The sequence below is a fragment of the Notolepis coatsorum genome (assembly GCF_963971535.1).
Source record: "Notolepis coatsorum genome assembly, chromosome: 1".
NCBI classification, from domain to species: Eukaryota; Metazoa; Chordata; class Actinopteri; order Aulopiformes; family Paralepididae; genus Notolepis; species Notolepis coatsorum.
In genome coordinates, this window is record NC_140165.1 from 307,023,244 (window position 1) to 307,035,340 (window position 12,097).

At 44.9% G+C, this 12,097-nt stretch overlaps 1 protein-coding gene across 1 annotated transcript in view; it reads right to left on the minus strand.

Annotated features, from left to right (window-relative positions):
• LOC311225719 (uromodulin-like) overlaps positions 1-11,825 on the minus strand; it is a gene marked incomplete at both ends in the record, with an annotated part of 28,192 nt that extends 16,367 nt beyond the window's left edge. Inside the window, 6 exons of the mRNA XM_084311113.1 lie at positions 3,319-3,478; positions 4,043-4,285; positions 4,920-5,071; positions 5,955-6,169; positions 10,003-10,800; positions 11,819-11,825. Coding sequence (XP_084167239.1) covers positions 3,319-3,478; positions 4,043-4,285; positions 4,920-5,071; positions 5,955-6,169; positions 10,003-10,800; positions 11,819-11,825 — 1,575 coding nt within the window. The remainder of the gene's footprint in view (positions 1-3,318; positions 3,479-4,042; positions 4,286-4,919; positions 5,072-5,954; positions 6,170-10,002; positions 10,801-11,818) is intronic.
• Positions 11,826-12,097: the final 272 nt, after the last annotated feature.

The following is a 12,097-nucleotide window of genomic DNA, read 5'->3' on the forward strand; positions in this document are numbered from 1 at the left end:
CTGCTACGGCCTTGCCACGGGGTTGGGTTTGCCCTTGGCCCCGTGATTCTGGGGGCAGTAACGAGGTTGTTCCTCCGTTCGTTCCCGGGTGGCATGCGGGTTGTGCGTGTGTGTAGTCGTGGGGTCAAGCCACGGTCTGCTCACCCTGTGCGTTAAGTTGCTTGAGTGCCTCTTCGCACGGTCGGGTCCGTCGCCTTCCCGTGAAGCCTCTAATAGGGGGGATACCCTCCATTAGGGGGGGTCGGGGGGGCTCGGCCCTCCCTGTTCTGATGGTTTTGGGGGGCTGTCAGCGGGGTGTATTTGTCAGCCAAGTGGCTCCGCTTGGCCTCCCTTGTGCAGTAGTGATGCCAAGCTAAGCCACTAACGATACAGAACGATAGGTTATGACTATAACCAAGTTCTGTTAGTTAGGGGCGATGCTTGGCATCAGACGGCCGCTGCAGCCCTTGTCCTCACCTTGTGGTGAAAGCTTGGGAAGGAGGAGAGCAGGTGACCACACACCTGCTTATGAAGGTAAGCTGATGAGGGGTGTGGTCAGACTAATACTGGTATTAGAGGTACATTTGTGGTTTATTCAGTACGCATGCACGTACGCGAGATAGTGCAGTAGTGATGCCAAGCATCGCCCCTAACTAACAGAACTTGGTTATAGTCATAACCTATCGTTAACCTTCTGTAGTGGTAGTGAAAGGGTTAAGTATGGAACGTATCCCTTAATCTGCATATAAAGATGAAGGCTGGATGGCTGAAAACGTTTGGTTCAACTTCAGACGGAACAATGGGTCTCATTCCCGAACGGATTTACGAAAAAAATTATGCAATTATTGTGAAATGATTGAAAATAATAATTATTTAATGTCTTCTGTGGAATTAGTTTGACTGTACTTATACTGTATGTAGGACAGAGCATATATATAGTATCTACTAAATCCTAATGAAACAAGTAACTAGAATAATATAAGCCTACTGTTAATTCATTAGACACGTAGGCCATACTGGTGCACACAAGACTCTGGCGGCCTTAATATGTGTATACTGTACTGTACACATATTAAGGCCGCCAGAGTCGGGCGTACCATGAGCGGACTGCATGGTTGACTGTATACGGTCTACGGGGCAGCGCAGTGTGTCTTTGCTGCTCTCCTAATGAAACAAGTCATTAATGGAATAATAAGCCTATACTGCGTTCTAGGGCTGTCCCCGACTAAGGATTTGGATGGTCGACTATGATTGGCCAAAATTTGACGTTAGTCGACTACTGGTTGACAAAAAATAATAATAAAAAATAAGTATAATATTCTAGTGTGTTCATTAGATGGGTGAAATCCTCTTTGAGTGCCTCTGTGCCTGTTTTCGTAGGCAGTTAGCCTCTGGTATGCATGCCATTAGCGTTAGCCACGCTTCTAGGCCTCTTTTCTTTTGGAAATAATAATAATAAAAAAAAAATATATATATATATAATAAATTTTTTGTTCAATATTTTATTTATATTCGACTAAGAGGTTGGCCAGTCGACTACGGCTCCTTTCGACCGATTAGTCGACTAATCGACTAATAGGGGTCAGCCCTACTGCGTTCATTCATTACGTGCGTAGGCTATACAGTACTGCGTGCGCGCGCGTGTGTGTGCGCGCGCGATGCGGCAGGTGCACCGAGCTGTACTATATATGATGACAATACAATTAGGGGGCTTTCTCACTCAACATCGGGGTCGAAATCAGCTCCGTGCCGTCCTCATTCCGAGTTCCGTGCCGAACTCCCCCCCCCCCTCTCCCCCCTCTAGTTTGTGTACACACTTCAGTCTGGGTGCGCTCTGGGTTTTGTTTACGGTTTGCGTTTTGAGCTTGTAAGCTTGCCGTAGTCGATGATGTCACGCTCGAAATGTAAACACAGGAAGTGTTAACACGGAGACTGGAGAATGGATGTTGATATAAAGAAACAAATAACTAATAAATATGAAGTTATATTTGAACCTCTGTTGTCAAGCCTTGTCAATATAACCCACCCCCCTTTTCTCACGAATGGAACTCTGTTGTAGAGTCCGCTTTTGATCGTTTTGCAGGGTTAACAATAACGCTAAGCTAACGGCTAACGCTAGTTTTACTAGTAACATTGCTCGCATCGATTATATTGAATGTCATTGATCTACTGGTCGACCGAAAATGTAAACGGGAATGTCTTAACACGACTGCGGACTCTGGATGTTGATATAAAATGAACAAATTGCCAATAAATATGAAGTTATATTTGAACCTCTGTTGTCAAGTCTTGTCAATATAACCCACCCCATTTTATCACGAATGGATGGTGTTGTAGAGTCCGCTTTTGAGCGTTTTGAGCGATCTACTGGTCGACCACGGCCGACTGGTTGGGCACCACTGGTCTAATAGAAATAAATGCATTCGAACAAGAAAGTATAGTATACAGCAATGGCTAACGGCTAAACGCTAGTTAGCTAGCCTGTTCAGAAGCTAACATTATCCCATCGCTTGTGGCAATTATATTGCATGTCATTGATCTACTGGTCGACCACGGCCGACTGGTTGGGCACCACTGGTCTATAGAAATAAATGCATTGAACAATGTATAGACATAGCAATGGCAAACAAAATTGCCAGGCCTAACCGCCCCCACTCAGCGCGCACCTGAGACCACCTATTTCAGGCGTCCAGGTTCAGCGCCCCCGGGGATGAATCAGCGGGGGGCGGGGACGGGGGACAGCGTTCTCACTCAGACAGACACACCATTTTCTGATGCGAGCCGGCTCTGATTCGACACAGAGCAGTGAGTGAGAAACCACCCTTAATCTAATCTCATTTCGATGGGTCGCAAAGCGCTTCCGTGTCCATTTTCACACGGCTGCATCATTAGTTGCCTTATAAGGAGCTCTGGAGGCGTTGTTTTGTATGCAAATTACCTAGAAGGGAACACGCGTTCATGTTTCAGACTGGTGCCATTCCCCAACGCAGATATCTCAGCTCAGATAGTTTGAGCCACTTAAGACATATTCCCAGCACGTTGGGGACTCAGAGTGAACTTGTCATTGATTCTGTCTCAGTCGGTTCCAAGATAAGACTTCCAAGAGAACTCTTTGGAAAATATTCGGTAATGAGACCCAATGAAATCAACTTGAATGATATCGAGTAGGACCCTCTCTTCAGAAACGGACCCGCGACAACCGTATCAAATTTGATAATGTACCGAAGGAAGTCACCGCAATTCTGGGCCTTTCCCCAGAATGGGGCCTTTCCAATGGCGTCATGGCTAATGCTATCAATCAGATGTCTTCCCATCTAGTGTCTTGGCAGTTGGACTCACAGGAGAGCAGGAGGATGTCCTCGGGTCACACAGGCTGAGGCCACAGTGCAGGAACATCTCCTGGTTGACCCCGTTGAACAGGAAGAACAAGGCAGAGAAACGAGCTTGGAGGGAGGAGCCACTCTCGTCCACTCTCACCTGGTGATGGTTGCTAGGACACCTGGGAAATGGAAAGGCCGGGGAGGTAAGGTAATTCAATTAAATGAAAGAACTAAATGGAATTAATAATTCATGGAATGAACTCCAACAGTTCTGGAGGCTTGAGATCCTCCCCTCTGTTGCTGAGTTTAAAACCTCGATCTCCAACCTTTGTCAATCAAGTTGTACATGTTTTAATGTTGTTATCCTTACTTGTCTAATTGTTAGGATTGTATATGCTGTGTGGTTTTATTTGCCTTTTTTTTGGTATGTTTTGTATGTATTGCTTAACTCTGTATGTACACTTGACGTGACTGTAAATGAGGGAAACCTCAGTTGACTTTCGAGTTTAAATAAAGGTTTGAAATTAAATGAAATTTACGAGTGGGATTTTCAATGCTATTTCATCACATTTTGTAGGAAGTACACTGGCTGGCACTAGTTGGTGGAAGTAAACAACGAAGGAAACTATAGTCCAGATGTTTCTGGATGTTTTCCAAGGATCAGCGTAAATCACACGTGCGCCCACGTTGTGTTATTGTTTTGAGACATTAACACATTCCGAGGAGAACGAGAGGGAACCTACTTGTTCTGAATGAGGAAGTGCCTGTTGGGGTCTTCGTGGTCTGAGGAGGGCGTAGCATAGCAGTCGTCCAGGACAACCACCAAGCTTTGATACGTTTCTTCTACAGCCACGCCCACATGCAGGGCAGAGCCCAGGGGCAGCGTGACAGGGCCGTCTGGGTAAGACCCTGTGTAGCTAGAGTTCGGATACAGAGACATGGAGGCTCTGGCTTTGGACCCCACGCCTGACATGCCCTCTTCAAGCCTGTGGAAGGAAACATGACACTTGGCTGAATTCACGTACAAACACATCTTTGGGATTTGCGTCAGTCATTCAGATTGGGACCAATAAAGCTCTAATTCGGGATGGTTCCAGGGAGATAGTGAAAATAAACGTCAGCTCTGTTTATGGTTCTGAACCGGTTAACCTTCAGTAGTGTGGTAGTGAACGGGTTAACCTCATGTAGTGTGGTAGTGAAATATTTTACCTTCTGTAGTGTGGTAGTGAAAGGGTTAACCGTCTGTAGTGTGGTAGTTAAATGGTTAACCTCCTGTAGTGTGGTAGTGAAAGGGTTAACCTTCTGTAGTGTGGTCGTGAAAGGTTAACCTTCTGTAGTGTGGTCGTGAAAGGGTTAACCTCCTGTAGTGTGCTAGTGAAATATTTAACCTTCTGTAGTGTGGTAGTGAAAGGGTTAACCTTCTCTAGTGTGGTAGTGAAAGGGTTAACCTCCTGTAGTATGGTAGTGAAAGGTTAACCTTCTGTAGTGTGATAGTGAAAGGTTAACCCTTTGTAGTGTGACAGTGAAAGGGTTAAACTTTTAAAACTGTACATGTTTATTTGTTACAAAGGTGTTTCTGTATAAATGAAACACCAGAGACTTTGAAAAGTGTTTCTTTACTGTCGATCAGGCATGATGACCACGTCCAGGCTGGCCTCTGTGTCCAGAGGATACGCGCAGGAGAAGGGAACACTCACAGGAGAGTCCATTGACACGTTATTCACATGGTAAACAAACAACACGTTGGAGTAGATGGCATGGGTACGGTTGATCTGAAGGACACAGGACACAACTGGTTAGTTGTTCAGTCAATTAATCAATCAATCAATCAATCAATCAATCAATCAATCAATCAATCAATCAATCAATCAATCAATCAATCAATCAGCCAACCAACCGACCCACAAATCAATCAATCAACCAATCAATCAGCCAACCAACCCACACATATCAATCAATCAATCAATCAATCAATCAATCAATCAATCAATCAATCAATCAATCAATCAATCAATCAAGTAATTAATCAATCAAGTCAGCTGAAGACAACATGGCAATTATGTACAAACTAAATATAGGCTAAACACTGATAATATAACTGTATACAACGTGATGATGATGATAATGATGATAATGATGTTACATTAAGCTGAAAATCTTTTTTATTGAGTGTATATTATCCTACTGCCCCAAGACAGTTCAGTCTGTATTTGTGAATATGTGCCACTCTCTCTAGCTAGAATTCAGGGAGAGAACTCAGGGATTTTCGCCTGGATGTAAAATCTGGGGCTGCTCCACAGACAATGAAAGGGGCACTGACTTTAAGGGCCAGGCACGTGCACAGATGGGGCCCAAGGGGGGCTCGAGCCCCATTTTTCAGCATGTTGCCGCGTTGCCAGGTACCCAGGTGGGGTATCTCCCAGGCCTTTCTGTGTGGAGTTTGCATGTTCTCCCCGTGCTCACAAGGGTTTCCCCTCCCAATAAGATAAACCCAATGGTAAAACATGCAGAACAGATCTCTAACGCTGTCGCGTCCCTGACGAAGTACCACTACTTGATAATTTTAGGATGCATGACTTGTTGTAACATGTAATGTATTTTAATAATTTTCAAATAAACTAAAACAAATAAAAACTTCTTCTTCTTCTCTCTCACCGTCAGTGTGTTTCCACACTGGTCCGCCCGGCGCTCCGCCTCGTACCAAACCTTCCCGTCCTGTTCTCTGGAGGCAGAACAACTGGGGTCCGCAAAGTGGGCGGAGGAGACATCCAGACCGCTGGAACTCCACTCGGCCGATACCAGACCAACTTTCAGTAGGCTCCGCCCACACATGAGCTCAGGAGAAATGAAAGGAGGATGCTGCTGGACTTCTGAGGCAAACAATCAGAAAATAACAACAGGCAAAAAGGGAAATGGAGAACGAGTGAAGGAACTAGTTAACATACGAGAACCGTATATTTATTCCTACTATGAAGAAATGCAAATACATTTCAGTCCTGGGTATAGCACAAAACATTCAATATTAACACATCCTGCGCCAAAAACTAGTTTACTCGTTATTGCCCGCCAATCTAATAACGCCAACAACGAGTTTACTTGTTTTTATGATCGTTATTTCCTTTATTCGCTATTGGCATTCATAATTCATCCAGGGAGCCAGCTGGACGCTGTCTGATATTTTCAACGCCTCAATACCGCCGCCTGGTGGATTTCGGGCGAGTTGCACTCCACTCTAAACCGGATGTGGCGCTCTGTGCATCGGGGAAAATCCTCCGGCAGAGATATCTTGTTATGTTGATCAAGACACTCGAGTGCATTTGATCGCTTTCGAGACGCAAGAATCAATATGCTTTCGGCGTTTATTGCGTCATACAAACGGAAAATGGATCTAGCAGATCAAATAATTGGAATTTCTTTTCATTTATTTCATTGCAATCCATCTGCTCAACGTATGATGTCTTACTAAGGAAAGCCGTTACTGACAATCAAGGAATCATAAACAACCCCCCACCCCCTTTCCTTCACCCATGATGGAGCATAATGTATACCGAGCATATGCATTTGAATTTTTTAATATAGCGTGTATAGGAACGAAACGCCAATCGATTACGTGTAATATGCGTCGGGCCTATAACTCGCGTTCTAGGAATTACTGCTATACACTCCAAAAACAAACTTATATTCATGACGGTACTAACACGACAATGTATGAATGGAAAAATATAACGTTCCCACATCCGGAACGATAGATACCTGATGTTGAATGGGCCATAGTAATGTCGATATAGCTATAATATTTAAAAAGTTATAACCCTGCAAAGAAGGTGAGCGACTCCATAGGTGTACTGGCAGAGAGTGGTGTAGAAGCCAAAACTGACATTATTAGAGGTTGTATTGCCTTATGTTATACTTTATGCATTTGTTTGGATTTATGTATTTATGATGAATTCTACCTGTAATACATTGTGCCTGCCAGCCTGCCAAATTGAGTTTGTGGCATCAGTTCCCGTTGCTCACCAGTAGGTGACATACGTAGCTACTTAATGAGTAACGGGACTGATGACAGGCAGGTGTGTTTTGTTACCGGTAGAGCCAAACAGTTTTTGACTGTCAAGTCATCAAGTCGTCAAGTCGTCAAGTTGTCACGTCGACACGGCACGTTGTTTGTTATCGTTTTGTTTGTAGGGTAAAGTGTTTGTTTGTTCTTTTGAAAGGTATCGTTTGGCAATTGCTTTGTATCACGTTTGTGTGGTAAATAAACCCATTTGGGGTATTAGTGGAACGAACCTTGTGGACATTCATTCCTTTCACCAGACGGTTACAACAGCGGCCACAGACGCGTCAATTATAGGTTTTTTAGCCGGTAGCAGCCTCCTCAAGGGCTTATAGTTTTATTGTTTGTTAAGTCAAGTTTGGCCCTTATAAGTGGTATAAGATGGGCAAACTGCGTGGCACAGAATGTGTTAAGAGGTTTTCATTCTACACAGTAGGGATGGGCAAAACTCACTAAATTACTATTCGATAGTTTTGTTTTTGTTTTTACTTAACTCAATCAGCGCCAGACCAGAGGATAGTTGGGTTAACTCGCCAACCGTTCAGCGCCAGTTTTCATCGTTATTTCTTTTATTCTATATTTCTATTCATTTCAGGCACACAGACCTCAGGGTTACCATAGGGAATCACTCTGAGATCGCTAGAGTGCAATACCGGCCACATCCTGCTAGGTGGCAGTATCGCCCACCCTTCGAAAACCTTTTTTTCACACCCGGTGTTACGTTTAATTACCTCCGGGCACAGTTTTTTGGGTCAGGCGAGTCTAGCGGTTCACCCGATCACATTGAAATGCGTCCAATGCCCCCGATGCATGTGTTGTGGTGGTTATGTTGGCGACACGATGGACACCAATACTGGAAATCGCGATCAGACAATTGGAATATTTTTTTTGGGATACCTCCTAGTAAAGGTAAGGACTATATGACATCAATCCTGCTTTGATCAAACCATGTTTTCACATCGATCGCAACGATCATGTAACGTACTCCAAAACGTATGCCGTTGGTGACGATCAAAGCACCAAACCCCCCCCTCTTTCATGCATTCATGATGAAACATAATACCTATTATATGCATTTGATTTGGAAATAGTAGCGTGTCCAGGCAAGAAACGCCAACGCTTATAGCAGAATTCACGTAGCGCCCTATAACTCAGCTTTTCAGGAATTATCCCGATCACTCCTAAACTATACAATATTCACCACTGTATAACACGCGAACGTATACATGAAAACATTTATTATTTTTCACATGTTGAGCGGAGAATAGTTGATGTCAAATGAGCCATAGTATTGCCTCCATATCCATAATATAGAATATAGATATAGCCCTGCAAACACTGCCACACATCCCTATCTCTTAGAGCGCTGGCGCAGTAGGAACTAGGAACAAAGATGGCTAGACCCGCCGGCGCTGAAAGAGTTAACTAGCGAACAAGCTAGCGCGTATTTCGGGAACAAAAGCATTAATTCTGAACGCTACATCACTGATGCTTGAAATGTGTGGGCTTTGTTTTTATTTTGTTGGGGAAAATGTGTATGGGGTGGACTAGTTTAATATAGGTCAACTAGCAGTGCTGAAAGACGGTCTGGCTGACGTTCTTAAAACAACTTGGACAGAGGGACATTTCAGTACGGCACGTTGTGTGCTGGTAATCTCGGACATCGTATCGCTTTCATATCTTGTTCTTTTCTCTCTTTCATACATACACAGCACACACACACAGACACAGGCACAGCACACACACACAGACACACGGACACACACATACACAGCACACACACACAGACACAGCACACACACACACACATACACAGCACACACACACAGACACACGGACACACACATACACAGCACACACACACAGACACAGACACAATACACACATACAATACACATACGTCTGTACGCAGACGCACACACACACAGACACACACACACATACACACACACACACACACACACACACACACATCTCACTCTCTCTTCAATGTTCTTAAATGTTTTACATCATATCGTGTGTGGACATCATATCTTGTTTATCTCTCTTCATGTTCTTAATGTTCTTATCTCTCTCCGATGTTAAATCTACGTATCATCTTAATGTACGTCATGTCAGATCTGACATGATATGATACGTCATCATATCTGTCATGGGGGGGCAGGACTGAGAGGGGATTTAGGGGACAGGCAGAGGGATTGAGGGTAGAGTGTTTTTTGTTCAAGCTGTGGTGATCCTCTGCTCGACCCATAGCTCTTGCTGTTAAGAACTTCTTTTCTTAAATAAATTACCTACTTGTTACAATTGGAAATATCGTCTCCTGCTGTGTTAAACAACCTTCAGCTACAACAATTTTCTGTTCTCCCATGCTACCAGGCTAGCAAGCTGTACCCAGAATGCCGTTCAGCGGTGTAACAGTTAATAGGGTCCCCTCTCAATACACTACACATTGTAGGTGCCGGTAAAAACAACGGGAAATAATATTCTTTGAGACAAAACGGTATTCACATAAACTAATCGATTGTTTATAATTGAATGACTATTCAAATATTTAAAAATCTATGCCCATTCCTACCACACAGTGATTAAGAATAGAATAATCTGTCATCTTTGAGGTTGTGAGAATAGTACTTGACAGTGAAGTGGTACCTGAACAATAAGCCTTATTGCAAACTGTTGGAGCTACAAGTTTATAGACATAGTAGTTTCCAAAACAGGCTTTGGCGTGGATGTTAGTACTGGGCCATTTGCAGCAACCGTTGTTGGATCCACAGACACTGCGCTGGACAATCCCATCTATCGGCATGGGGTTGGGCTTTGTGATCCACAGAGGAGCGGAGGTCCCACACCGGAACGCTGCCACACAGCTCTCTGGAATCTGAGCGTTGCCATTGCGTAGGAACATCCGATACCAGCCTTGCCATTGGACAGATTGATCGCAATTACTGGTTACTCCTGTATTATCGGTGGCGCGCCAGTAGTCATCCAATATGCTGTGGTGCTGGCAGGGGTCCGCACAGTGAAGAGAACCCTTGACGCTGATACAGTCCTGCCCTAAGGGACAATTCACACCAGCACACTGGAACTGAACGGACCGGGAGGCGGGATTGGAGGAGCCCAGACTGGAGACCAGAGGCACACGGCAGTCGAAGGAGCCGGGGGTGTTCACACAGGTCTGAGGCTGGGCACAGTGTGGTTCGGGGAGAGAACACTCGTCCACATCCACACATCCCTTCTCTGAGGACCAGCGGTAACCGCGGCTACAGCAGTTGTTGTTGTCACCACAGAGGTTCACGTCGTAGCAGTGGACGCCGTCACCCACGAAGCCCTCTTCACAGACACAGTACGGGGATTGTCTGGCGAAGGTGCCACCTTCCTGCGGGTAGACTTGCGAGTCCAGGCAGCTGGCTTGTTCATGGCACGCCTCACAGCTGGTGACTCTTGAACCTATGGAAAATTGAATAGAATGTAGAATTGTACATTACTATGGGCTTGATGATGATAATAAATAATCAACATAAATCACCAATTGCCTATATGCATCGAGTGTCAGTTGGCTAAATCAACAAACACCACAGTGGCTCAGGAGGTAGAGCAGTCGTCTCCTCCCGGGCAGCGTGTCGAAGTGTCCTTGAGCAAGACACTTAAGCCACCTAATTGCTCCTGATGAGCAGGTTGGCACCTTGCATGGTTGCTTCCGCTATGTGTGAGTGAATGGGTGAATGTGAGGAACAAAATTGTAAAGCGCTTTGGATAAAAGCTGCTATATAAATGCACCATTTACCATTTACTCCGTAATACCACCACCACCACTATTACTATCACCACCACCATCACTACTACTACTACTACTACGACCACTACTACTACTACTACTACTACTACTACTACTACTACTACTACTACTACTACTACTACTACTACTACGACCACCACTACTACCACCTCTACTACTACTACTACTACTACTACTACTACTACTACTACTACTACTACTACTACTACGACCACCACTACTACCACCTCTACTACTACTACTACTACTACTACTACTACTACTACTACTACTACTACTACTACTACTACTACTACTACTACTACTACTACTAATACTACTACTACTACGACCACCACTACTACCACTACCACCACTACCACCACCACTACTACTACCACTAGACGTACCACTAGAATAATACAAAATAAATAATATATAGGTATGTAGACGACTACTAGAGGAGCACGACGTGAGGCGGGTGCTCAGGGCAGTGAACCCAAGGAAGGCGGCTGGTCCAGACGGAGTACCTCCTACGAGCTCTCCTACATCGTCACTGTCAATGTCACTTCAACCTCTCCCTGGCACAAGCACTCATCCCACCCTGCCTTAAATCCGCCACAATTATCCTGGTACCCAAGAAAGCTGCCACAGTCAGCCTCAACGACTATCGCCCAGTAGCACTCACACCTGTCATCATGAAGTGCTTTGAGAGGCTGTTCCTACACCACATCAAGGCCTGACCCCCCCCCACCTTAGGCCCACACCAGTTTGCCTACCGGGCAAACCGATCCACAGACGATGCCATAGCTATAGCTCTCCACTCTGCGCTGAGCCACCTGGAACACCGGGGGAGCTATGTCAGAATGCTCTTCATCGACTACAGCTCAGCCTTCAATACAATCATCCCAGACATCCTGGTCACCAAACTGCTGGATTTAGGCCTCCCCACACCCACCTCCTCCTGGA